This window comes from Microtus ochrogaster, unplaced genomic scaffold, assembly GCF_000317375.1.
Source record: "Microtus ochrogaster isolate Prairie Vole_2 unplaced genomic scaffold, MicOch1.0 UNK56, whole genome shotgun sequence".
Taxonomy (NCBI): Eukaryota; Metazoa; Chordata; class Mammalia; order Rodentia; family Cricetidae; genus Microtus; species Microtus ochrogaster.
The window spans coordinates 362,759-390,384 of record NW_004949154.1 but is presented as its reverse complement, the minus strand read 5'-3'; the positions used below and the strand labels follow the sequence as shown (position 1 = coordinate 390,384).

At 51.7% G+C, this 27,626-nt stretch overlaps 2 protein-coding genes across 5 annotated transcripts in view; both read right to left on the bottom strand.

The window, feature by feature from the left end:
* Positions 1 to 10,796, bottom strand: part of Fads3 (fatty acid desaturase 3) — a 16,310-nt gene extending 5,514 nt beyond the window's left edge. Inside the window, exons 1-3 of the mRNA XM_005369620.2 lie at positions 10,211 to 10,796; positions 765 to 875; positions 40 to 237 (exon numbers count right to left, since the gene is read on the bottom strand). Coding sequence (XP_005369677.1) covers positions 40 to 237; positions 765 to 875; positions 10,211 to 10,435 — 534 coding nt within the window. The 5' untranslated portion in view covers positions 10,436 to 10,796. The remainder of the gene's footprint in view (positions 1 to 39; positions 238 to 764; positions 876 to 10,210) is intronic.
* Positions 10,797 to 13,787: 2,991 nt separating this feature from the next.
* Positions 13,788 to 27,626, bottom strand: part of Rab3il1 (RAB3A interacting protein like 1) — a 23,069-nt gene continuing 9,230 nt past the window's right edge. For 2 of the 4 annotated variants that reach the window (XM_026777331.1, XM_026777329.1), the window contains exons 2-11: positions 25,987 to 26,242; positions 25,488 to 25,583; positions 25,329 to 25,406; positions 24,518 to 24,736; positions 23,568 to 23,714; positions 22,915 to 23,043; positions 22,702 to 22,814; positions 20,598 to 20,697; positions 18,195 to 18,261; positions 13,788 to 17,605 (exon numbers count right to left, since the gene is read on the bottom strand). In XM_026777331.1, coding sequence (XP_026633132.1) covers positions 17,523 to 17,605; positions 18,195 to 18,261; positions 20,598 to 20,697; positions 22,702 to 22,814; positions 22,915 to 23,043; positions 23,568 to 23,714; positions 24,518 to 24,736; positions 25,329 to 25,406; positions 25,488 to 25,583; positions 25,987 to 26,242 — 1,288 coding nt within the window. In that variant the 3' untranslated portion in view covers positions 13,788 to 17,522. The remainder of the gene's footprint in view (positions 17,606 to 18,194; positions 18,262 to 20,597; positions 20,698 to 22,701; positions 22,815 to 22,914; positions 23,044 to 23,567; positions 23,715 to 24,517; positions 24,737 to 25,328; positions 25,407 to 25,487; positions 25,584 to 25,986; positions 26,243 to 27,626) is intronic. The other 2 variants (XM_026777330.1, XM_005369619.3) reach the window with 2 other exon arrangements.

Here is a 27,626-nt window from a genome sequence, read left to right as displayed (position 1 = left end):
GTGCTGGACCCCTTATCTGCTTCATAGTCTTGGAATTACCTGAGATAAGGCCAGGATGAGGGCAGCAAGGATGCTGGACACCCAGCCGGGGCCCGAGAGGTAGATGATAAGCCAGGCCAGCAACTCCATAACCAGGATATGGCCCAGCAGGAATGCAAAGAAAGTGTGGTCAACTTCAAACAGCTTCATGTCCTCAGCTGCCTGGCGCAAGGCTCGGAAGTCCTCGATCATCTGGGCCTGTGGCAGGAGAGTGGTCCAGAAGATGAGGAAGCACGGACCACCAGAGTCCACAGAAACTTCTCATTGCTTCTTAAGCCATCCCATTGCCCATTGCTGGGCCCAGGTGTCAGCAAAGGTGATGGATAGAGGAACAAAAATGCCAGCCAGGATGTAAGCTGGGGAACTAGCTAGCAGCTAAGTCTCTCCCTGACCCCAAAGGTGTGGGGTGGGTGAGAAGCAGAGAAAACCATAGCCAATAGAGGAATCCTTTGGGACTCAAAACATCCTCACTGTAGAACTTGGGGCAGGGAAGCACTGGGTTTGGAGCAGAAAGAGGCCTCACCTGGAGACCCACAGCAAGTACCTAGCTAAGTCAGATCTGGAATCCTTACTTCTACAGGACACCACTATGACTTTCACCTTTGACTGTGGCCCCAAAGGGACTGCTGACCCAGCCCCCATCCTCAGTACCCCAGAAGTAATATAGAACAAGCTGCTACTACAGGCAACAGGCAATGCCCCCAAGCCTCCAGCTGTTCCCTCACATTCTGAGCTCCATCCTGGCTGGGCTCCTCTGGGGCTAGCTCTCCAATCAGCAAGGGCTTCAGGAACTTGCGCACGTAACGGAGATCCTGGTGGAAGGCGTGGAAGGCATCCTGAAGGAGAACAGACAGTCAAGTGAATAGATGCACAACTCATATAACACCCAGAAAGAACCACAGAAACAGGGTGGAAAGGCAGTTGCACTGCTGGGGAGATGGCATAGTGGGTAAGGGCACTTGTTGCTCTGCAGAAGACCCAGGTTAGATTCCCAGCATCCCTGTGCCGGCCGACATCCATCTGTAACTCCAGTTTCAGGGCATCCAATGTCCTCTTCTTACCTCCATGACGCCAAGCATGCATGTGTTACATGTAAATCCATGCAGGGTAAACACTCACACATACAAAAATTGAATAAACCTAATTCTTAAAACTAACAGAAAGAAACTGCTGATGGACAGCCAGCCAGATAGAAAGTCAGCTAGATGTTGGGCAGTCAGAAAAAAACCCAGGAGGACCAGCCTTACCTATCAGCTCTCCCTATTCTGCCCCAGGTCCCAGGTACCCTGTTCAACACCCCTCACTTGCCATGCCCCATCTGCTTCATCCAGTACAGGGTTCTCTCCTCTCAATATGCCTGAAAGAACCGCAGAAAGACCGAGTCCATCCATGAAAAGGTTTAGCCCTTCCAAAAAGCTTTCCGTATGCCACAGTATTTTCTACAGAGTATAAGATCTGGATCACAGATGTTAAATTTATTCAAGTCTTATCAACACAACAGTGGGTAAAATGTGTGTGGGGAGACTTGTCATTGAAGACCCCTGGGTCACTTGAGACGAGTCAGTGGTAGGCCATACACATTGAGCTCTTGGGTTCATGCGAGGAAGATATTGAGCAGTTAAACTTATTTGGTTATTCTCTTCTTTTTGGAGACATAGTTTCATGTAGCCCTGGCTAAAGAGTTGCTAAAGAGCCCAAGAGAGAATGACCTCAGACTGATACTCTTGCCTCAAATTCCCTGGTGCTGGAACCACAGGCATGCACCATCATGCCTACTCAGTTCATGCGAGTGCCGAGAACTGAACTCAAGAGTCTCCATGCATGATAGGCAAGCGCTCTACCAACTGAGCTGCATTCTCAGTAGGTAGTATAATGTTAAGAACAGAAAAGCTTGGCACTCCCGTGTCTTTCTATAATATAACTGAGGTAGGGGTGAGGAGCCGCTGTACAGGAAAAAAAAATGGGAGAGATAAGACAGATAAGGACAAAGGTGACTGGGCTCCCTCATCCTTCCTTCCTCAACCTTGCTCTTGCTGTTTGCTTAGACCATTCATTGTTTGCCTATGATATTACATCGCGCCCATTTATTAGCCGCAGGCAGCCAACTGACTTTTACAGTTGCAATTTCAAAAGCAGAGAGGATGACTGGATGCCATTGTCCCCATGGCCCTGGGAAATGGGACTGAGGGCCCTTCCAAGATGCTGAAAAAGAGACACCTTTGCAGAAGTCTGACAAAGAACAGGGGTCTCCTGTTGTCCAAGAGTCTACCAGCTTGTGTAGGTTGAAAGAGAAATGACGTTGTTAACTACAGTCACCCCGCTGTACCACCAATCTAACTACCCTGATCATTGTACATTGTATACAGGTGTTGAAATAGCCCACTGGTCACAGGAACAGGAGCCTTATTAAGTGTCTATCAAAATAAAAGGCTGGGAAGTTGGCTCAGTGGGGGAAGAGCACTTGCTGTAAAAGCATGATGACCTGAGTTCAAATCCCTAGTGCCCACATAGAAATCATCTGGGCATAGCTATGTGAGTCTGTAACCCCAGCACAGAAGTGGCGGAGGGCAGAGACGGAGGAGCCTGCAGGCTGCCAGGGTATCTCCATCAGTGAGTCTGTCTAGAGGAATGGAGCAGAGAGTGATGGCGCAGGGCACCCAAGGTCCTCCTCTGGCCCCCACATGCATGTGGGCACTCCTACACACGTGTACAGCACACATGCACATGCAGAGAAAATAAGTAATAAAATAATTTTAAAATAAAATGAAGATTAAAATGACCATAGTCCTTACACTTACTGGCAGGACATTTCTGAAGAGTCCTTGGAGGAAGGAGACTTTACTTAGAGATCATATCTAGGGGGTCACTGACCCAAGACAGCTAGAAACTGGGGAGCTAGGAAGGTGTGGTTTCTGAAATAACCCAGGCTGGATGGGTCCCTGGGCCCCACCCAGCAGCAGAGGTTATAAAAGCATAGCTCTCACTTCCTCTGGAGATAAAGGAGGGGCAAGGACACAGGAGAATGGGGTTCTACAGGAAGCTGCCTGGACCCAGGCTCACTGGGGTTCTTTTGACCCCACTTCCATGTGACTTTGAGCCTGTACATTCTCAGGCAAAGGCCCCTACTTCCTACCTTCAGGACCCTTCTGATATTGGACTGCGCTACATGAACTTTATTGTCATCTTTGTTTCTAAGACAGTGTCTTCATACATAGTCCAGGATGGCCTTGAACTCCGTTTGTAGCTGAGGATGACCTTAAGCTTCTGATTCTTCTGACTCCACCTTTGAGTGATGGGATTACAGGTGCACGCCACCACTTCCAGTTTGTGCACTCCCAAGGATTGAACCCAAGGATTCTGTGGGTGCTAGGCAATGTGCTACCAACTGAGCTACATCCCCAGCCTTCTGTCCAAGGGCCTTGGGAGTGAGTGAGCACCAAGGAGAACACTCACAGAGTGGGTCCCTGGACTCTAAGAACCAGCAAGGAACTTCCCAGGACTCTAGCTTGGGTCATTTGGAGTAGTCCTTTGTGGGATCAAGGACCAAGGGCCAGGGTGAAAGGAAGACTCAGAAAGGTTAAAGGATAAGGGATATATGTATCAAACCTTGTGATTTCACACAACACACACACACACACACACACACACACACACACACACACACACTCTAAAAGAGTCAAAAGTAAATGAAATTGGAAATCTTTCATTGAATCTCAGGGAGAAGTGGGTAGAAACTGCCAGAATCAAAAGGCACACCACGGGGGACCAGAGAGATGGCTCAGTGGTTAGGAACACTGGCTGGTTTTGCAGAGGATCCAGGTTCAGTTTCCAGCACCTACATGGTGGTCACAAGCATCAGAAATCCCAGTGCCAGGGAATTTGACACCTTCTGACCTCTGTGAGCACCGGGTACACATGTGATGCACATATGTACATGCAGGCAAAACACTCATGCACATAACTTTTTTTAAGATTTATTTATTTATTATGTATACAACATGTCTTCCATGTGTTGTGCCTGCAGGCCAGAAGAAGATACCAGATCTCATTACAGATGGTTGTGAACCACCATGTGGTTGCTGGGAATTGAACTCAGGACCTCTGGAAGAGCAGCCAGTGCTCTTAACCGCTGAGCCATCTCTCCAGCCCCACATAACTTTTTTTTAATCTGAAAAAAAATAAAATAAAAGAGCATAGCAAACTTAAGTTCCCTGTGAGCCCTGTAGGCTCTGTTTACAGACAGACCTGGTTTAGGGCAAGTTTTCAAGTGCAGATGATAACTAGACAAGAGTCAGCCTTCCTCACCTCCCAGGGTAGGGTTGTGAACTTTTTCCCCCTCGAGACACCTGTCCCAGTATAAGAATTTGGAGTGGTAGAGCTGGGATTTGAACTTGACTCTGTTCTCTATAGTGTCCACACAACTATGGACACTATAGAATGTGTAAACCTCAGAGTCCAGACAAGCAGAGCCCCTGCCCTGACCCCAGCTCATTATGAGCTCTGCACAGCAGCTGACTGGGGGTTGGGGGGCTGGGGTACAGTTTGGAGCCAGCCGACCTGCAGATGGAACCTATGATTCCATGTAGGAGCCCCAGACAGGCTTGCCTCCTCTTCCCTCTGCATGTCCTTCTCAGAAAGATGGGAAACACTAACACACACCTCACAGGCACTTAGAAGAGGCCTTGGGGATAACAGGAGCCCCCTTATCCAGCTTTCTGCTGCACCCCAGGGCCCTGTTGCGCACCTGCTGCTGACAGCCACGGCTGCACGTTTGAGAAGAGCAGTGAAAATGTGCTGTGTTGGGTCAAGACCAAGTTGAGTCTCCGCCTAAGGGACAGGAAGGCTGGGGGATGGGGGAAACAACCTCCTTCTACCCCGGGGCATGAAAGGGAGGGAAGAAGTTCTGGTCTCTGGCCAAAGAACGGAGAATGTTCCACAGAAGCCGGGGAGGTGGGGAAACAGGGAGAGCTGCTGCAGCTCTGGTGATCTGGGTCCGCACTTGCTGCCTATTTCCACCTTTGCTAGAGGGGGTCCTGGGGTCTCCACGGACACCCCACCACTCTTGCCCTCCAAATGGAGAACAGACCAGAGGGACTAAGGTTCTGCACTTAACTGTTCCTGTCACCCTCTCCCCGGCGCGTGGGAAAACATTATCAGTAACCCTCCCCAACAGATGGAGAAACTGAGGCAAGGACAAGGAAGCAAGGACACAGAGCTCCATATTCAGTACGTGTGTGTGGATCTAGCCTGTGCAGCAAAGCCCAGCTCAAGAGAAGGCCCCTCAGCATCCCTGGGGGCCTGGTGAAGGGTGGGAACACACATTTGATTCTCGGCTAGCCAGGACCCTTGGCCTCAGAGATGTTGCTTTCTCAGCAAATACCTGAAAATGACCCAGCCTTCTGGCACGTGATCCTCTTTACGAATGAACTCTGGCTTTACCACTGGAGCTTGACTGGTTTTTGTTGTTGTTGTTGTTGTTGTTTTTTTTTTTTAGACAGGGTTTTCCTGTGTAGCTTTGGAGCCTATCCTGGAACTCGTTCTGTAGACTAGGCTGGCTTCAAACCTGCCTCTGCCACTACCGCCCTGCAAGCCTGACTCTTTTATCAGAAACTCCAAGACAGCCAAGGGAAGCCTTCCCTCTTAGGAAGAAAGGGGGAAGGCTGCCCGACACTCTGAGGTCACCATTATTCCCACCTCTGCACACTGCATTCCTGCCAGTCTCCCCACAGAGAAGGGTGGGCACTTCAGCAGGCAGAAGACACCTGTCAAGCCCCCCAGAGTCAGGTATGGTAGCTTGTACCTTGTACCTATAATCTCAGTACTCGGGAGGGAAATGGCGATTAATCTCTGTGGGCTTGAGGCCAACTTCGTGTATATAATGAGTTCTAGGCCAGCCAGGAATACATAATGAAAGCCTGTCTCAAACAAAACAAACCAGTACCCACTCAGCCCCACAGAATGATGACTCGCTGAAGTAGGACTTTCAAGCAGCCAGTGTGGTTGGTGGGAACAGGGTGTGGGCATTGGTTCTGGGTGGTTGAGGCCATCCTGCCCTCTCTAGACCTCAGAGCTTCCTGGTCATCATCCTGTTCCCTCTCAGCTCCCATTCAGACATGGGCCCTCCCTCCCAAATCCAGGAATGCTGGTTGTGTCATTTTAGGGTACCATGATATTGCTCGTCTTCTGCTCCAGTCTCTTTATCTACACAACAGATAGGACCCAACCTCAGAAGGCTGTTAGAAGTAAGTCAATGATCACATCTAAAGTTCTCAGAACTGAGCCTAGTCGATAACTGTTGGCGGAAAGTTCTATGACATAGCCTCTGACAGTGGCATCAGCCAGTCCTACTTTTAGCTCATCGTTCCCAAGGGGCCACAAGGAGATGGATGCCAGGTCTGCTGGACTTTGAATTCTTCTCAGGATGACAGTGCTTCAGCTTAATGGGCACCAGGGACTGATGGGAAACTCTCACCTTCCCATAACTACACCAGCTGAGTTCAGGGTTCCACTTCCCATGCTAACCAGTCACCCAGGTGCCCAGCACCATCCTCACAGTCAATCCAAAACGAAAGCCATCTTATCCCTGCCACATTGAATGGGAAGAGAGTGACAGTGTGTGGAGAGGTCAGCTCCTTCTCTAAAGATAACACAGAGATAACTCGAGCATATTTCTTTTTTGGTTCTGTTTTGATATCAGATCCAATGTAGTCCAGGATGGCTTCCAACCCAATGTGTAACTGAAAAGGATACTCAACCCCTCATGATCTCATCTCCACCTCCCAAGTGCTGGGATTAAATGCCTGCACCACAATGCTCGACTCTGTTTTGCCTCATTTAAAAAAAAAAAAACTTTCACTGCTGGGGATTGAACCCATGTCCTTGAGCATGCTCAGCCGGCACTCTACCACTGAGCCATATTCTCATTCTACAGAGCTAATTCTAACAGTCCCACATTCACACTTTGGAGCCCAATTACACGGTCACTCGTTCTGAATTCCCTCCCCAAAGAGAGGGCAGGTCCCCATCTTGTTTACCTTGATATCTCAAAGCCTTTGCCTTTCTAGAAGATGATTCTATTTTGTTTTATTGTTAATTATGTGCATGTGTGTGTGTTTGTGGGATAATATGTAAACATGGGTGACAGTGCACACAAAGGCCAGAGATGTTGGCTCTCCTGCAGCTGGAGTTACCAGGGGTTGTGAGTCACCCAATGTGGGTGCTGGGAATTGATGGCAGGTCCTCTGCGAGAGTGTCATGCATTGTTCACCACTCGGCATCTCTCTTACCCCAAAGGTCCTTTCACTTGGAGACAAGGTCTCATGAATCCGAGATTGGGCTCAAACTTGCCTCATACCCAAGAGTGACCTTGAACTCCAAGTCTTCTGTCTCTGCCTCGTGATGGGGTTACTGGTGGATGCCACCACAACCAAGTTTATGTGGCACTAAGGATGGAACCTAAGGCATCCCAAATACTAGGCAAGTAGTCTGCCAACTAAGCTTCGTCCCAACCTTTCAGGATCCTTTTAAAGACACAGAAGACCCCTTGGGTTTCCATTCTCTGCCCTCCCTGGATCTTCTAAAGAGGGCTTTAGAATAAACCAAAGTCCTTCTGAGGACAAAAGCATCCAGTGAGTCTGGCACGTCTACCTTTTGACTCCCTCTCCCCGTGACTGTTCTCTATTGAAGCCATGCTGCATTCCTCGGGTATAGATGATGTGGTCTGAGTCTTTGCTTTAGCTGATCCATCTGCTGGACACTTCGTCCCTGTAAATGTCTTGTTCACAGCTGCAGCTGCAGAGATGGGGTGCATTGGAGATACTCATGGACAGAGTTAGGGGACCCCATCACGGAGAAACCAAGATGAGGAAGAGCATGGCTGTGCATTCAAATCCCAAACACCTGCCACTGTTTCAAGTCAGGTTTTTCTCTGTATCTGTGTTCTCATCTGCAAAGTGGGATAACGGCAGCAATACTTGCCTTAGGATTAAGAAATAGTACCAATAACAAACATTGGATTTAGAGTCTAGAACATAGTAGGTGCTTGGCGTGTGATCCTCACATATTTATGAACAGCAGGGGCTGTACTCTCTGACTGGCTCTTCTCGTCTCAGGGTGACTATGACTCTTAGGCAAACCTGGCCCAGGGCCCAGAGTGCTCTCCCCAGGGCACCAGACTCTGTATCCCAGGATGGTCACAAGCTGACTTCATGGCATAAGAACTCTGGGAATTTCCTGGCAGGAAGGCTTCTGCTGCCTGAACATGAGAACAGCTGATGGGCGGCTGGGCTGATGTAAGTGGACAGCGGCCTCCCACCCCCAACCTGAGCTGCAGGGTCTGGGATGGGACAACTGACATCTAGACTTGATCGCACAGGGCACTGGACCAGTCCAATCCATGGTTTGCCCTGTGGGTCCATCACAGACAAAGACTGGGGTCCGCTGAACCCAGGTTCCTCCCAACCCTTTGATTTAAGCATACCAGGACGTTTTAGCAACTCCACCCCAACGTCTGGGACCTATAGCAATCTCTTCTTACTACAGACAGGGCCAGAGACAGGCAAGGTTCCCTAGCAGAGGCTTGGGGATGCTGTGATGGTTCCACTTCACTCTCCAGCTTGCATACATACACTAAAGGGCAGTTACCGAACATACAGCCGCGATATAGCAGCACGGTTGAGAAGGTATGGTCTTGCCCTTAACTGGCTTGCCATATGGTCCAGCTCTCCCTATTTGATCAATAAGGAAACTGAGGTTCAGAGGAATTACCTCTCATAGCCTTCAATGGCAAAGCCAGAACCCTGCTACAAGATGCAGAGAGATGTTTTCCTAACAGATCTTTCTGGCTGTGAATCAAAATGGTGGCTATTGCAAAACCATTAGATGGAGGTCTCAGGGCACTGAGCTAAATATAAAGTTTGGAATCCCATGTAGGAGGGCCCTCTGTCCAGGCCTGGCCTTGAGCAGGAAAAACCTATGTCTGTGCTCCCTACTGTCCTTCTCCTCTCTTACCCCGCATCCTATCCGATGCTATAACACGGTCCTCACAGGGTTGCCAGGGCTCTGTGGGATCTCTCTGCATCTTGTAGCAGGGTTCTGGCTTTGCTATTGAAGGCTATGAGAGGTAATTCCTCTGAACCTCATGCCCACCATGCCCTGGTAGAAAGGCAGGAACACACATATGTGCACACGCGCATAGGCACACACAGACACACACATGCACACACAGACACATGCATGCACATACATGCTATGGTCCAAGATCGATGATTTTCAAGAACCTTCTCACTCCTATGCCTCCCAGTTGCTTGGAATGAATGGGGGTTGAGAGGGACAGTGACAATCCTGGGACAGGGCAGAATCTCCTCTGCTGCCACCAAGTTCTTCCATTAGGAATTCATTCTCTCCACTCTTGAAGATCTTCCTGGTACCCATTGTGAATAATCCACATAGGGTGACTGAGGGAGGAAGGGTCTGGGAAATTGCTTCACCGTTGGGCTCCAGCCAGATAGTCCTTCTGGGCAGCCGCATCTCTCCTTGTCTAGCCATGGACTGAGAATGGGAAGCCAGCGTCCCCAGGGTCCAGTTCGTGCCTGGGGTGACTGTGCTTCCCGTGGAGGCCCACCCAGCCTGGCAAAATCTTCCCACGTGCAGCTGCCAGCCCAGCAGAGGTGAGTCACTGGCCCTCAGAACAGTCTACACAAGTGTTGGATAAGCCATAGACCTCCAGGCCCTGCCCAAGCTCTGCTGCCCAGCCCCCAGTCTCTGATGGCATATTCCTGTCGGTAGGGACCCGGCCCTGCCTCTCTCACTTGGAAGCACCAGGTACTAGTCTGAGAGACTCACAGCAGAAATGAGACCCTCAGTACGAAAGTGAGGGTCCTTACCTAGGGTGGGCTCTACCTCTCACGGCACACCCACCTCAATGGGCCCATTCCTCCCCGAGAGACCTATTGCACAGACTGACCCAACCGCGGGTCCTCCATGCAAGAAAGGGACCTCCTTAGCCCTGGTTCCATCTCAACTCTGGAGCCAGGCTGTGGGAGTCAAAGGTCAGAAAGAGCAGAAAGGATGCTAAGGTCCGCAGGTGGAATGAGACTAGGAACCTATGACCCACGTCTCTCACCCCATCATTAGCGCCAGACTCCACCCCGCTGGCTGTGGGCTAGCTTACCGTGGCGTCCTCCGCGCCGTGGTGGCTGATGAGGCGGCTGCCCCCTGGGTGCCGCTGTGCCCAGCGGCTGACGTCGTAGACACGGCGCTCGATGACCAGCCACTTGTCGTCTGGTAGGTCGTGCTGGCGGATCTGTTCCCAGCGGAAGATGGGCAGGGGCGCCCCCAGCGGTGTGGGCCCCTCCCGCGGCTCCGGTCTCCCGCCGAGCTTTCCGACGCCACCCATGGCCGCTGTGCACAAGTCCTCCGGACTCCGGAAGGTTGCAGAGGTCTAGAGACACCGTGGAAGGCGAGGTCGCGATCGAGGGTCTTCCTCTGCAGCCCGCCTTGCCGGCCCCGCCCTGCCGCTGCGGCCGCCGTACGAGCGTGCGCCTGCCCGGCTCTCCACGCAGGGAACTTTTCCCTCCCTTACATCCGCGCTGACAGCGCTCGCCTCGCCCGCCCCTCGTCCCGGCCCCCGCGCTGGCCAGTCCCGCGCCCGCTCCAATCCTGGCGCGGCACCTCCACCTCCATTGGCTATCCGGGGAGGGCGGTGTCGCGAAGGGGCTCGCCCCACCCGCGAGGGCCTCGGGGGCCACCACGCCCGGCCCAGCCCCCGGGACAGTGTCCCGCCCCCAGTTCCTCGGACTCGCCGAAGCGGGGTGAGGGGACTGGGGACCCGGTACACGAGAGTCCTGCAGGCCGCTGCTCCCGGGCGCACCCTCAGGGGCCCAAGAGGAACCCAGGTCTGAGCCCCAAGGGGCTGGGAAGTGCTGTTAGGTACGTCACGTGGCTTTAGCCACGCATCCCGGTGGCTAGAGGTGAGGACGCTACCATAGGGTGACTGTCAACACCCTTCAAACAACGAACCTCGCCCCGCTACGAACCCTCAACATCCAAACAAGGAGGCCTTCTACAGCCTTCTGCTGGGACGGATAACCTCTTCTCCCTCCCGTTTGGCTGCGTACAGGGTTGGAATACCCAGAATGGTCACTGAGGAGGAGGCAGGCAGCACTGGTGCCTGCAGTGCTAGAATGGACCAGTCTGCAATGGGTGGCTTGCTTGTTACTACCTCTCGCTTCCCCGCCCCCACTTCAGTAGCATTTTTGATTTACTGAAATCCTCTTGAGAGTGTAGTTACATTCCCAAATGTACAATTACTTTGAGGTCTACACCAAGTCCCTAAAACTTAAGCATTCAGGCCAACAGGAGCCACAATTGGCAAACTTGAAAGTTCTATCAGAACTTCCCGGAGGGCTCCTTAAAACAGACTCCCTCACTCCACCCTAGCGTGACTCAGGACAGAAAGGTGAGGCAGACCTGCTGGTTGGAGAAAATCTTTTGCAAACCTTAAAGTGTATTTCTCCAGTATGCTAACATTTCCTCTTAGCCTGCTTAAGAGTTTGTAGACTTGGCCTGTAAGGCACCTTGTGGACACCAAAATCAACCTGTGCTCCTTGCCTATCTAAGGTAGTATTTGCATGTAACTGTCACACATCCCTACCACACATTTTAAACCATCTCGGAATTCCTTATAATACCTAATGTGATGTAAATGCTCTATAAATAATTGTTCACTGCATTGTTTAGGGAACAATGACAAGAATAAAAAGGCTGAAGGCATTCAGCCCAGCTGCAGCCATTCCAAGCCTAAACGCACAGGACAGGAAGAAAGGCAGAGGTGAACAATTCTCTAAAGAATGTTGGGGAGATAGTCAGGACCTGTGACGTGAGGAGAGGTGACAGCAGGACCAGCCTACAAACACACTGCTTTCTTCGTGTGGAGAGTGTGGCACATTCCAGCCTGGCATTTTGAAAATTTCTGGAATTATTTTATGAATATGTCCAATCTACTGCTGATGTGTTTTAGGCTGCAGAACTCACAGAGGTGGAAGACCCATGACTTTTGTGCTGCAGGAGACCAGAGCTTGAAGAAGGGGACCTCTTGGTTCTCTGTAGTTCAAGGAACTCTTGATTTGGTTAGCCAGGACAACCAGAGACCCATGATGTTGCCACAGATAGGAGTTTAATTCCTTTCTACCAGGCTCTTCAGAATCCTGGAACCCCATTTCTGCACACCAAGAAGATACAGCAGCCCACGCCAAAGAGGACAGCAGGTACTGCTGCCCCCACATGGTCACACTGAGCACTGGGATAAAGAGAGCCTACTCTTTCCAGGGAATACATATACCTCTTGCATCCAAGCCTGGTGGCCCATAGGGTGTAGTCTCTGCTCCTTTCAGTATTATGATATGGCTGGCTCAAGAGCCATCAAAGGGCTCCTTCCTTGGGGGCCTGGCTTGGACTCGGGTATGGAAGGCAGTTAGGGGGTTGGGTAAGTAAAATCTTGAGTCCTAGCCTTACCAGGACAGTCAGCAAGGTGAAGGCTGGATAGACTGGTTAGATAAACCAAGGACAAGGCCTGAACCACCCTCTCTGGCCACATGGACTCTATAGGTGGTATGGGGCCTCTTTCCACCTGTATCTAGCTGTGTGTTCCTATAAAGCCTAAACTCTTAGTGTCCTCTCCCAACCTCCCACACAAACAGCTTCCCACTTTAGTTCTCTGCAGGCCTTGGGGTCACCTCTAGGTCACTCTGTCACTCTGATCTCTGGTGCTGGAGAACTTGCACCTTGCGGAGAATCAGGGTTTGAAGGAACTTGAGGCTCCATTGTCCCCAAATCCCCAAATCCGGGCAGCTGAGGCCTCTCAGACCACTCAGAAAGGGAGAGGCATCACTCGACATTCCTGAGCTGCCATTGGGCCACTGCCAGGGTGTGTGGGTATAGGAGGGGGAGGGAAGCCAGCCAACTGGAGTATTTTACTTTTTGAGGGGGGGCAAACTTGAGGTTTGAGGAGAGTCCCCTTGAATGCCTTGAATGCAGACCCTTGCCTCTGTCCAAGCTGAATCCTTTACTATTGGGAGCTTCCACCCAGGCCTCTTATTGGATGCCTTGAAATTGTCACCCCCTACAGAGCCACTGGCTACTGTCCTGGAGCCAAGGGATGTTTGTGCAGTGCCAGGAAGGCTCAGCAAGCTGGACAGGCAAGCAGTGGCTTTAAGAAAAAGCTCCAGAGTCACCAACAAAGAACAGTCCCAGAGCTCAGGCAAAAGGGACACAAGTCAGAACTCTGGGGTTTAGCTTGAGTTACAGATCACAGCATGAGCTGGGTTAGTAGTTCAGGGTGCAACTCTCTTGAGAAAGGAGGAGTGGAGACCATGGGCACTATGGAATTATGTAAAAGCTGTTTGGAACCATTTAGACCAGCAACCACAAGCCTATCGGCCACTATGGTAGAACACACCTCCATAAAACACCCGTTGGTAAGAACAGGAGACACAGAAATGTGCAGCAGAGGTGAAAAGACCCCCCACATTACTACTAGGGGTGCAGATCAAAGCCCAGGGAGCAATAACTCACATCTCATACAATGGTTACTACCAAAACCAATAAAATAAATTTGGTCAGGAGGCAGAAAAGTTGGAACCCTGGGGTATTGTTGCTAGAACTTTAAAATGGTGCAGCCATCATGGAAAAGCATGGAGGGCCTTCTAAAAAATAGGACTACCATGTGAGCCAACAAACTTACTTCTCATTATTTATTCAAAAGGACTCTAAGCACGGTCTCCAAGAGATATTTGCATACACATCAACATGTACCAGCAGCCTGTGTCTTCTCCAGTGAATGGACAGACACAGCAGGGTGTTACACATACAGCAGAACATGGGAGAGCCTTCAAAAGAAAATCCTGTCGTCTTACAGCATGGATGGATATTGAGGACATTACATGAAATGAAACAAGCCATTCAAAAGAAGATGAGTATGCTATAATTCCATTTACAGCAAGTTTCTAGAGGAGTCATATTCACAGAGGCAGAAGGTGAAATGCTGGTCCCCATAGTCTAGGGGCAGGGGAAATAGGGAGCTGTCTAATGGGCGTAGCATTTGTCTTGCAAGATGCAAAAGGTTTATAGATTGGTTTCATGGCAGTATGAATATACCAAACAACTATAATTCTACACTTAAAAATGGACAAGATTGCATGTTTTTAAAAACACAGTATGGCAGAGATGGTTCAGTGGGCAAAGCACTTGCTGTGCGAGCCTCATGACCTGAGTCCAGACCCACAGAACTTGTGCAAAGCTCGATCCAGCTGTGGTCCTAATGGGAAAGTAGGAGGCAGAGATGGGAAAAGTCCCAGAAGCTAGCCTGGACTATGCAGTAATGAACAATAAAAGACTCGGGAGGACAAGGACCAACAGGACACCAGAGGTTGTCTTATGACGTGCACCATGGTACGCAAGTACTCACACACACAAACATACAACTCATAAACACCAAATGAATGCATGCATGCATGACCGAATGAGGGAAGAGTGTGAGGGGGAAAAATCATAATCCCAACTCATAAATGAGAAAAGCAGCTGGCTCCAAGGTCACAACCCTGGCAGGGTTCAAATCAGGGCAGATTTGGCAGATGGTAAAGTGAGATATCACAGGGTGTGGCACCAGGTAAGTGTGCTTAGTCAGGTTCAATGCCTTCATGCCTAGAGGCCAGACTCAGGGTTAGCCAAGAAGGCCTCAAATGATTCCTATGATGCCCAAGGGGGTTATCTAGAAAATATAAGAACAACTATGTAGCTGATGGCAGTTAACCTCCCTCATCAGCTTCAAGAGTAAGAGCCCCAAACTACCACCTCACAGGTTCGATAGCACAGTCAACCGTAACAGGGTATAGCATAGAAAGCAAACCTTGGTTCAAATGCCAGCCCTGTCTCAATCTGTTTTGGTGTGAAGCCCAGGTGCAATCTCACTTCTTTTGTTGTGTGTGTGGTGCTGAGGATCAAACCCCGGGCCTCGAGCACTCTACCGCTGATCTACACCCCTAGCCTTCTGCGTGAATTACAGAGGCAAAGAATGTAAGCACATTTTGATTGTTTAGTATAAAACACAAAACACTAATACTATGGGCCCCAGAGAGTTAGGACCTCTTTGATTTTTTTTTTTTCCCAGAACAGGGGCCTAAACCCAGGGCCTCATGCTTGCTAGGCAAGCCTCTACCACTGAGCTAAATAAACCCCAACCTTAAGACCTCTTTGTGTTCCCCAATGCCTCTGTCCATTCTGTGAGGGAGAACAGAGTGTTTTAAGGTTGCTAAGAGGCTGAAACAATGGGCCCAGAGAGGACTGGGAGCTATGACTATTGCTAAGCTATTCATTGCTGTTACCAAGGTGTGGCTGTGTTGATGGCCCCACCTGTGGCCTGATTGTGGCCAAAGCTTTGTAAGAGAAATGCAAGTAGTCAGTGAAGTAGGGGCCTCCACGGGCCTCTGGAGTGCCTCCTGGTGTCTCTTTGGTCCTGTGATATGGGATTCTGCACATGGCTGAGCCCGAAACACAGAGGTGAGGGACTGATTAAATCCAGAGCTCAGGTTTTCCTCCTTCCTTGTCCACAGGTGCACAAGTGTTGACACGGAGGATGCCGTCTGGTACACCAGGTCCTTCCCTGCCGTTCTCCTTTCTTCCATCCAGTGACCTGGATGCATTACTGCTATGTTTATTATTGCCAGTGTCCAGCACAGAGATCACCCCTGTGTTGTTAAATGAATGAGTAGATGTGACAGGGGTCTGGTTAGTGACCAGGTGTCTACAGGGACTGGGAAGATAGGAAAGGATGAGTTACAATGGAGCAGGGAGGGGACAGGAGAACAACGGGTGCAGCGGAGGCAGGAGAGTCCTGGAAACAGGCTTCTGGCCAGAGAACCCGTTAAGGCAGAGGACCTTGACAGCTCTGGCCAGCCCCCAGCTGATCTACCGTCTCAGCTGCACCTGGGAACCTAGAGAAGTTCCCGTAGGCTACTACAACCTCTGACCTCACCCAGAATCTGTTGCATCCTCTTTACAAGAAAGCACAAAGGGCCCTACAGGTGGGGCAGAGGCAGGAACCACAGGACATCTCCTCAGGCCTACTTGGAGGTCCCTGGGGATTCTGGTTACCCTGACCTCTTTCCACTTGTGTCTGTCATGCCTTGCTAACGACCCATCTAAGAGTGCCAATCCAGCACTTCTGAAGTCCCCATCTGCCCTATGGCAGGTAGCACCAATCATTCTTGCACTGTCCTGCCAAGCCCTGGGAAGCCTAGATGCTTCGACTGCTGGCTGCTAATAGACTGGGGGTCATCTCTGAGGGCTAGGAGATTCACAGATCAGAACTGGAATACTAAGGACAACTCCAACAACAAGTAAGTGGTGCTAGCAGTGGGGGTGGCTTCAGGATTTGGGCTTAATCCCAAGCACGAGGGCAGTCAGGAAAGGATTTGATTTCATTCCTTCAGATGCCCAAGCCCTGGCCAGAGCCCCAGGGCACAGGAGTGAAGGCCACTGCTGCCTAGCCCCTACCAACAAAGCCTTCCTTTATTAAATAAAGATTGTGTTACATTCCACTTGAAGGAAATGGGGCGTGGTGAGGGACACGTCCAGGTTGGATACCCCAAGCCCAGTTCCCAGGGGGCTATGATGGGTAAAACAGGGTCCGGATCCTATGTAGCTTGCCCAATCCATCCAGTCCCACATTCGGGGCCCCTGCCCACAACTACATCCTGAGGCTCCCCTGGTGGCACACTTTGGGAAGAAAGGGCACAGGCCTTTGGCAATTTTAGGACCAGGACCTCCTGGAGATGGGGTTGAAGTAGGGAGGGAGGAGAAAGAGAGGCCTCTATGCAGAGGAATGGAGGGGCTGGAGGGGGGGTTGGACTCATTTTCAGAGCACTCTGGGGGCAGTTATCCCTCCACCGTGTTTAGATTGGAGACACTTGCCCCACCACTGGGGCAGTCTAATGAGGTCACCTGGGAACAGGGTGAGAGATGACCACAAGGGGGTGCTGGTGACCCAGGGCTTAGAGGCTGTAACGGAGCATACTCTGGAAATCCAGTCACCCTAGAACAATCCCTTTCTGAAGACAGCAACAGAACATTGGTAAGCAGCAGGAAATTGTAGAGGGGGTACTGGCTGCTCAAGGGTACCCTCCCTAGGGCTGAGCCTCTCCCCGACATGGCTCCCAGCTCCTTGGTCTTTGGTGCTTTCTTGAAATTCTCTTGGTGGCAACAGAGCCCAGTGGGCAAGAGGTTCATCTCATGAAGTCCAGGGCAGGCTGTCCTTCCGTCTGTCCCAGGAGGAATGGGTGGGACTGGCTTAGTTCTGTCTCAACAGCCTGGCTGTTTATCTGTCCTTTCAGCTTCTGGCTCAAGCGGGCTCCGGGATTTCTTGTCTGTCTGCACCAAGACAACCATTTGCGCTAGCTCAGAGCCTAATTCAGGCCTGGGGCCGTGCCCTAGGCCTCCTGAGGGAAGAAGCCAAGCTTGGCTAGTGACATCCCCTTCCGAAGCCTCATGATCTCCCAGAACATCGGCTCAGCTGCAGACAGAGAGAGAGTTCATGGTCACTTCAGGCTTCCCTGCCTTAGGGCAGGGCAGTGGTGGAGCACCCTTTCTGCTTGGCCAGACATACACCCTCTGCCCCACAGTTGTCCTCATCGTGGGCTTAGAAGTACACTTCTATATTTGCAAATATGTCCCCACCTTGACCCAGAGATATGAGCAGAGCCCAGGGCATCCCTGTATCTGGAGAAGGAAGAACCCAGGAGGCAGGGAACCCACGTTTTGGTGGCCATAAAGAAGAAAGAGTCACAGGAGAGACTCATCATAAAGAACCTTGAATGTCAAAGCCAGTAACAGGAATGCTGTTTCTGCTGGCCCTAAGGATCTCTAGGCAGCATGACCCAGATATGTGGAAGTTGTCAGATTTGCTGCCCCAGTGAAGCAGAACCCATCACCAAGGAGGATCGGGGACACTTCCTTTTGCTGGCCTTCTACGGAAGGAACTGTAGGGTCCTGCCTCTGCTGCTGTCAGACAGCTAGTCCTGCAAGGCACTTAACCAGCCCCATTCGGCCCTATTGCCCTCCCGTAGGAACTATTCCAGAAAAGAACACTAGGGGGCACTCACCATCCTGCCGAACCAAGCCTTGCTGGATGTAGCGAATGTAGGTGAAGAAGTTGCATACTGCAGTGATCTGTGGGCAGAATGGAGAGGGTGTGACCCACCAGATTCCCCATACCCTAGGGTCCCCTCCAAAAGCCAGTGGAGACCCTACCTTGGAACAGTAAGTCCCAGGTACCTGGAAGAGCTAGGGGGTGCTCTCTGAATCTGTTAGAGCTCGGCTTCCAAGGTTTAATTAACAGTCACAAGACTCCCACAGCTCCTAAGAATAACTGCTGTAACTGTCTGTAAGCAATGCAGCACGCGAGACACACTCACCATGCACATTTTGCCAGTGATAAAGACTGTGTGGAGTTAGGAAGTGGTCAAACTGACAGAGGAAATCAGGCAGCCTGTGTCAGCATCCAAGCTTAGTCCCCTGTAGACCTGCTCCTTTTGAGCAAGGAAGTCTGTGCCCACCAGACATAAACTAGGTACTGCGTGTAATTCCATGAAAGCCAACTGGAGTTGCTTTTCCAGGCTGCCTTGTCCCTAAGCTGAGAGCCCAGTATGACTAGAGGCTTGTTCACTGCCAAGCTCTGGTGACCCTTCATTGGCACAGGCGCAGCCCCAAAGACTCTCATAGAGAAGAGGGGCTCTGTTGTTAGCCCAGAGGCCATCCCCAGGCCTGGTCCCATCTCACTGCTTCTGAGGGTGTAGGTGACGTTGAATCCATGGTGCCCCGTTTTGTGGCAGGAACACAAGGCCAGCTCTTTGGCTAGGATGGAGGGAGCTCCGAGCTCAGGACTCCCTCTGAATCAAGCCAAAGCCAAGCCCTGTCTTGGTTGGCCTCCTTTCCCTGCCTCGTCCTGCTTCCCTCACCCCATTGTAAAGTTGCAGAAATGCCCGTGCAGTCTCTGCATCTAGAAAACCAGCCAAGGAACAGGCAGCTGGGCCTACAAGAGTCCTTCCCCAGGATTCTGGAACTGGGAAGCTCTACATGTAAGGCACCCAGAGGCTGGCAAATGAGAGAGACTGTAGGTAAGGTTGGCACTCTCGCTAGGCCTCCAAACCCATAGAAACTGCCAAGAGGCCAGAGAGGGTACAGGAAACTGGAGTTGGGGGAGGCTGCCAAAGGCAGGATGGTGTGAGAAAGCATAGGAGCAGCCAGGTGTGGCTGAGCCTGGTGCTGGGAAGGGGAAACAAGGCTGGGGGAGGGGAGATGGCACAACTCTGATGCCAGGTGAGTAGCTGGCAGGAGATAACCACAAGAGGCTCCTGAGCACAGAGTGGCAGAGTGGTAGAATTTCTCCCCAGGCCTGTGCTCTTGGTCAACACCTCATCTCTCAGTCTGTCTGAACAAGAATCACATAGCAAACCATTAGACCCTCCTCAGCTCGGGTCTCTTCTACTACACAGCTTTGCCAGGCAGCACCTGACACCAAGATCACAATAAAAGAAAGTGCTGCATATAGTATTGCAAGACACAAGGTTCTGTTGACCTGTGGGTTGGGCTAGGAAGAGATAAAGGGGACTTGAGGTCACAGAACAGGCTCTGGGCACCCCGCAGATACAAAGTAGGAGCTACCTACAGTTCAGTCCAAAGACTCCATGTCTAGACTCTGTGGCCCCGGAGTACTCCTCACCCTGTTTTTAAAGGCCATGTGGTAGAAGTTGAGGGTGTCCCTGGATTACAAGGACTTTCAGGGACACATAGAACTGAATCCTACCGACAACGGCAGACACTTGGAAAGGAACCTACGTGAGCTGAGCTCTGACTGCAGGCTGCAACCTGGGCTGGGGTTGCCTGGTGCATCAGTGTCCAGTCTCCTGGCCCAGGAGAAAGGTGAGAGAATAAGAATGTTTAACAGCCAGACGTGGTGGCTCACACCTTTCATCCTAGCACTCAGGAGAGGCAGGCATATTTCTCTAAGTTCAAGGTCAGCCTGGTCTATATAGTAAGTCCTACAACAGCCAGGGCTGCATAGAAAGACCCTGTCTCAAAACAAAACAAAACAAAACAAAAAAGAGTATATTACCTTTTGGATGGGGATATAGCCAACTGGTAGAGGGCTTACCTACCATGCCCAAAGCCCTGGGTTCAATCTCTAACATGGTAAAACCCAGGCATGATATAGAGTATGTCTATAATTGCAGCACTTGGGAAGTGGAGGCAGGAGGATCAAAGTTCACGGTTATGTTTAGTTGCAGAGCAACTGGGCTGTGAGAGGTTGTTATCTCAAACCCCTATATTTAGGGTCATTTGTCACACAGCAATAGGAAATCAAGACATTTGCCCTGGCTATGGTCAGGGTCAGTCTCTGCACCTCTGAGGATAGTAGTTCAGGCTGTGCTTCCAGGCCAGCGGTCCAGAGTTCTAGCCCTTGTGGTCCCAAACAAGCCAAGTGACACTTGTGAAGGATGACTCACCCTGGCTCGGGATGACGGTGAGATGTAATAATGACTCTCAGAGTCTCCGAGGCGGATTCGGTGGTGGCAGGTACGGGCCAGTCCGCTCAGGGCACACGTGCTGAGGAGAGCAGAGGAAGTGTAAGGTGCCGAATGAGGCCCACAGAGGCAGGGGACATGTGCTAGCTAGAGGATGCACATGGAGTTAGCACAGGAAGCAGATGGGAAGTAGGGCCTGTCCTCCCCTTCCCTCTCCTCCCAGCTTCCAAAGGAGCCTGGGGCCAAACAAATTTGTGGGATGGGGCAAGAGTCCTCAGGAAAGACCTTGAACACAGCTGGATCCATGCCTACTCCCCCACACCCCTACCACCCACCCATGTTCCTTTCCCCCACAGGCAGAGGAGCTTGGTCAATCTCATATCATATCAAGTATAACAGAGCCTCCCTCTCTGCAGCCTCTAGAATTCCCCCCCTCATTCCTGGGGACCTTATGCATAATTAATTCTTTCCCTAACTGAATTCTGCTCTGACTGCCTCCTATATCCACAACTAATCCTGTGTCGTCCCCTGCCCACCAGGCCTCACTAAGAAACCCCTCCCATGCCACCTCTCTCCTCAGCCAGGTCTGAGAAACTGACTTAGCACCTTCAGCTACCCACATACTAAGTTTCTGTGGTCCTGAGCGCCCATTGTCCAGCCTCCCACTCGCAAATCTCACTCCTCCACTGGTCCCTGCCTTCATGATGAAGTCTAGAGCATCACCTTCTGGGCTCCTTCCCCCACATCTGGGCTCCTTCCCCCACATCTGGGTTCCTTCCCCCATATCTGGGCTCCTTCCCCCACATCTGGGATCCTTCCCCCACATCTGCACCTGGTTACCATGTCTCCAGCCTACACCATTCCTTCTGCTTGAATTCCCTCAGCTTCTTCCAACCATGCTCTTACTTTCTTTACCTTTCTTTTCTATGTTACAGCCAGGAGCGTCTCCAAAGGCCATGTCTAACTCATCTTTCCCCGTAGCTTCCCTATTGTCCAGGAAATACAGAATCCCAAGAAAAGGACACTTGATTGTGTTTGTTGCCTTTTCCTCACTGCAAGGCTGAACCTTCAGTGAAAGGTCACCAGAGAACTTTCTTTTAAGGTAACACATGCTGATGACCCCTAAAATGCCCACCTAGTGAACTGGTACCCTAAAGGGCAGGGGCCCTTTAAACTCTGGCCTCAAACAGCCCCTAGAGACTCAACCCCAGCTCCCCGATCTGCAGCGAGGTCTTGACACTGAGATGTTTACACTCCGTTTTCCCTGGCCTGCATTCATTCTGTTCCCTCTGCTTGTCAAACTGGCTCAGATGTGCCCTCTGTGTGGCCAGGCTTCCTTTGTGGGACCAGTCCCCCCAGGCCAGCTCTGGAATGCCAAGGGCGGGGAACATGCCTGACCCTCAGTCTTCCTTGACTGCACACTTCCTTTGCTACCCTGCTCAGTGCTGGCTGAGCAGGTAAACTGCCAGGGCCGTGAGTAATTTATTGGCAAGAGATAGAGCCAGCCGCTAGCAGTCACTTATACGCCAAATCAGAGTCCAGTATCTCTGTGGGACAGAAGAGGAGGGAGAGGGAGCATGGACGACGCCAGCCAGAAGAGACACCCCAGTTGGCAGCAGGAATCTTTGTCAGAGATACTTCCTGGTCTTAAATGGGGACAGTGATGACTGTTCCTCTCTTGTTTACTGCTTTCACTTTTTTTAAAGCAAGGTTTTGTGTAGCCCAGGCTTGTCCTGAACTTGCTATATATAGCCAAGAATGACCTTCAACTTTTGATCTTCCTGCCTCTACCTCCCAAGTGCTGGAATCACAGATGTATGCCACTACGCTTGGTTTTACAAAGTGCTGGGGTGGATTCCATGACTTTGTACATGCTAGTCAAGGACTTATTCATCTCTTAAGAGTCCCTAGGCTAGGTCATAAACCACAGGAGACAGTCACCCTGAATGTTATTGTCCCCACCCACCCTGAGGCTCTATATCCTATCCTAGACTCAGGATCCTGTCCTAGTGCCCTAGGGTGCTGCCCGAGGCTCCATTTTGGACTTTCCCACCAAAGCAGGAGGGGCCCAGGGCACTAAGCTTACTTGGTGGTGTTCCATTCAACAGTGGGCACCTTCGCAGCGGGCAGAGTCTGTGAAGCCACTGGCTCGATGGTGAGTGTGTTGTCCTCCACAGCAACCCGCACCATAGCTGAGAGCTGCAGCAGAGCAGGGCAGAGCTGTGAGATGCTGGGTGACTGGGAATTAATGACGGGGTCCCCACCTGGCCACACCTTTGGACCCTTCAGCCCACCTCACCTCCTGCACTGTGAAGTCGAGGCAGGGGCCCACATCCTCCCGGTATACCCTTTCCAGGAAGGGGCAGTCCTTATCCAGGGTAGGTGATGCCCTCCAAGCCTGGAACTCTGAAAATAGGGTCGTATCTACCTGCAGAGGAGGGGAGTCAAGTGGGGGGCAGTCAGGGATGAGAGTGAGCACCTCCGAGAAGGCAAGTGGAGGGGCGAGGAGGGAGATGCAGGAGGGCTCAGGGGACCATCAGGCCTGTCCTCGGCAGCCATGCAGGGGAGCAGAGTCCAGGGGAAGAAGAGGTCCTGTCTGCCCTTTGCACCAAAGAATTTAGAACAGCACAGTTTGTGTCTGGGTGTATATTAAGTTTCTTGGCACTGTAAAATGACAGACTTGGATCCAGGGCCTTGGCCTGAGTGCTGCTACTGACTCCGTTTGGAAGAAAATACCAAGAGCAAGCCCGTAAGAACCTGTGGGTCCCCACAGGAACCCATGGGTCTCTGGACATCTGGAACGTGCATATAGGTACATGCACATAGGAGAAGACATTTCACAGGTTTCCCTGCTGCCCACTAGAGGAGGCAAAGATGGCCTGCCCTGGGCTGCATGCACAATCAGTGAATCCCACAGGGGAGAGGTGAGGTGGCCCCTAAAGGAGCCATTACCTGTCGGGAAAAGGAGAGAGAGGAAGCAGAGTTGGGGGCCGTGGGTGGCTCCCCAGATGGGAGCTGCCAGGTTGGCTCGTAGGTGAGGTGGATGGCCTTGCTGGGGATCACGCACAGCAGCAGAGAGAGTAGAGGGGGCAGCCCAGGCTGGGCCCGGGGATGGGTGGACAGATGGACAGACAGACAGACATAGAGACAGGAGGAAGGAGGAGATGTCAGTGTCCAATGAGAAGTCAGGCTCTGAAGGGGACTGAGAGGGCTTTGCTTGCACTTCCCTATAAGCTCAGGAGAGTTCTGAGCTAGGAGAGGCTTCAGCAAGAGCCCCAGGAAGCTGGATCTCACCTCTCGTCTATCCAGTGCTCACCAGATACAGCCTGAACTGGTCTTCTCATGTTCCCACAGTTCCTCCCCCCTGAGGGGGACGGCGGGAATGTGGCCTGTGAAGTATTGGAAGTGCTAACAACTACCCAAGGACTTGTGGTCATGCCTGGACCAAGCTTCTCTCCCCCTTTTCCCTGATGAGTCAGGAGAGAAATCTTTTCTAAGGTCATACTTGCCTCAGCACAGTGCTGAGGACCCTCGAGCACGTAAGTACAGGGTAGACTTAGCCATCAAGACTGTAGCCACAAAACACCAGGTAGTCCCTTCTAGATGTCCAGTGGCACATGTCTGTCACTCTTAACATAGGAAGTGTATCTCTGAAGTGGTCTCCTGAGAGAGGACCTTCAGGTTCTAAGACTGCTCAAGGTCAGAGATTACCACCTCTTGCTTGGAATCGAGGAGTCTGCCCCCCCCCCTTCACAGTTCAAGGGACCCTGAAGCCCAGAGAGGGAAGAGACAGGTGGTAGGTCCCACAGGAGGGGTCAAGCTGGCTCTTCAGAATGCTCACTTGGCTGGTTAAGCAGGATCACCCCTCCCTGTTAGTGAGCCCCCTATAGCCTGTGCCTCACCTCCTTGCCTTCTTTGTCTGGGGTAGGAATATGCCCTGCAGTGGGGCACACAACTGGGCAGAGGGAACTGCTGGTACTCTTATGGCGTGAATGGCCCTTTCGGGGTCCAGCCTTGGTGGGGCTCAGCAGCTGTGGGTGGAGCTCACGGTTGGGAGAGGCAGGCGTGGATGTGATGACCAGTGTCTTCAAGGCTGTCACCTCTGCCTGCAACATATCAATCTGGCCCAGACAAGATGACCATCAACCCCAATGCAGGATTCATATCACCATGGCTACCACGGCCTGGCAGCCAAGCAGCCCCAGCAGTAACTAGCCTTAGAACAACCTCTAAGTCATCCATTCTACAGAGAGGGGAACCAAGGCTGAGAGGAGACATGGCCTGCCTCTGGTCACATCAGGAGACTCTGCTGGAGGCCTTCTCTGGGAACTTTTCTATTGTGTATTCAGAGATCTCCAGAAGCCAAGAACAGCTCAAGCTTCACATTTACTGATTGGCAAGCGCTCTGAGAAAGGAAGTTGTTTGCCTGTGTTCTACAGCCATGGCCCACATTTCTGAAAGTAAACCTGAAATAACCATTGGGTCCTCCTGGACTACAGCAGACCAAAACAAATCTCCATGGTGGAACAGGAACACCAATGGAGTCTGGAGGTCCTGGGCTACTTAAATTCAGACCCACTCTGCCTGTCCCAGACCTAGTTCTCTTGTTCCTGACGCCGAGTAGATCTGTGAGGAACCTGTTGCATGCCCTTGCTGGTTGAGGCCAGTACACCCCATCAAGGGCTGGCCTAGGCACACAGGGATGGGTCTCACCTTGCCCCAAGCCTCCTTCAACTGCTTTTCTGATGCAGCCTGCTTCATGTTGGCTTCCCGAACCATTTTGTGAGCTTCCTAGAAGAGGGGGCACCTCTGCATGAGTGGTCACAAGACACCGGACCCCTGGGCCACCCATTCTCAGGCTGCTCAACGTACCTCGAACAGGCTGGCTGTCAGTTCCTCCAGCTCCTGCTCCAGCTGTGCGCGCACCTTGCAAAGCCGTTCACACTCCTCGTCCTTCAGCTTCAGCTCCTGAGTGCAGGCAGGAGACTGTCAGCCTGCCTTAAGCAGGCGCCATCTCCCCAGCCTGGTATGAAGCTTGGGACCACCAGCTCACTTCACCGGTGTCTGACAATCGGTGCTACTTTAGCCCATGCACGAGGTTAAAACCCCAGCCCAGCAGCCTAGCAGAGCTAGAAGCAGTTTTCCAGATGAGTTAAGATATATGAAAACGTTGAAGACTTCTGAGACATCAGTGGTGGAGCGCATGCTTAGGACGCTTGGAGCCCTGGTTTAAACTAGCATCTTCCTTTGAGTCCCCAGGACTCCAGCACAGGCCTGGCATGTGATGACCCCTCTTCCCTTCCACAGCTATCTGGGTTCACTCAGTCTGGCTGCTCTTCCTCAGTCCCCAACCCTACCCTGGAGCACCCACCTTCTGGGCTTTGTACAGCTCCTCCTTCAGGAACTCTGAGCCCTTCTCTCGGATCTCCATGGAGGAGCTGCGCAGGCGTGACACATCCAGCGGAACAGCTGCTGAGTGTTCTTCACCCTGGGCCTCCTTCCGGGATGCAGAGTCTTCCACCAGGCTTCCTGGGGACTCCCTGTGACCTTTGCTGAGGCCAAGGTTTTTCCAGGGGACTGAGACAGCTGAGAGGCCCGTAGGGAGGCCCTCGTCTGGTTGGGGTGGGCTGCAAGGCAAACAAGGGCATCAGCACACACAGGCTGGAGACTCAAGACCTGCAGAGCTGAGCCCAGGGACCAAGCCTAGGCCATATACCTGGCACTTGAGCCTCAGTCTGTCCATCTGTAAAACAGAGTCACTACAAGCTGTAACCCAAATGTCACAAGGGCCGAGTGACCAAGCATGAACTCTCTTAGGGGCTAAGGCAGAATTACATTCACCTTTGTCATCCACCATCCCTAACCTAGGGCGCAGCGCAGTGCTTGGTATATAGAGGTGGCCAGCACTAAGTCCAAACACAATTCACATTTGTTGAGCAGACACATGAATATAAACGTATCAATGCTTAGAATGAGTCTCTACTCTTACACGGTAGGTGGGGACTATCCCAGTGATTTTCATTCCCAAGAATTGAAGGAGCTAGACAAAAAACCTGGATACGGAAGAGGCAGTTAAGTGGGATCCTTCCTCAACATAGTTAAAGCAAACCGAACTGTATCAATAACATGGCATCGTTAATGGCATTATCAATATGATAGACGTTCACAAAGGCGGACCAGAGAGGAAGCACCAGACCTCAGCAGGCAGCAAGATTCTACAAATAGCCCAGGCACACCAGACCTACTTCCTGCCACCCCTGGATTTTGTGAGGAGCAAAATGAAGCTTTCCTTGGCCTTCTGTGTGATTTCAGACAAACATCCCCTCTTCAGGAAGTCTCAGGACCCCCCCCCCCACACACACACCTGCTGAAGCTGAAGCCCGAGAGGCACTGGGGTGCTGCCCTTAACCAGCCCCCACCTCCAAGCTACAGTACCCCCTAGAAAGCAGACCCTGGAGAGGGAAGAGAGGAAGGTCTGGCCAGTGGCCATTGTGCCAAGACAGCACCTCTAGATTCTCTTGCTCAGCAAAATCAGGGGCTCCTGAGCCAGCAGCCTCAGCATGGTGGCTTGGCGGGTTTGGGGGAAGGGGAGCTGGACTGACTGACTGATAACAGTGGGAAGTGAGGGGGAGGGACTCAACCAAGCTTGCACTCGAAGAGCACAAGGCCAATGAAACTGGGGACTGTCCCCCTCTCCTGTCCTCGAGACCCTGAGAAGTTCTAAGAACCTCTGAGCCTCAGTTTCCCTCTGAGTGACACAAAGAAAGTTAGATCTTAGCCACCACAGCGGTGAGTCCACTGCCCAGGCCAGCCTTCTTTCTGCTCTGGAATGGGCCCAACATGTGGCCTGAGGCTCCTGAAATTGGGCCCTAATTGACAGGGACTGGGCCTCAGTGGATGTAAGATAAGGACAGAGATCCACCATGCCACCAGTGTGTGTGACAGACAGACTTTCTCAATACCATTGTTGGAGGGCAGGTCCTGATTACACAGGGTCCTTGAGGCCTGAGC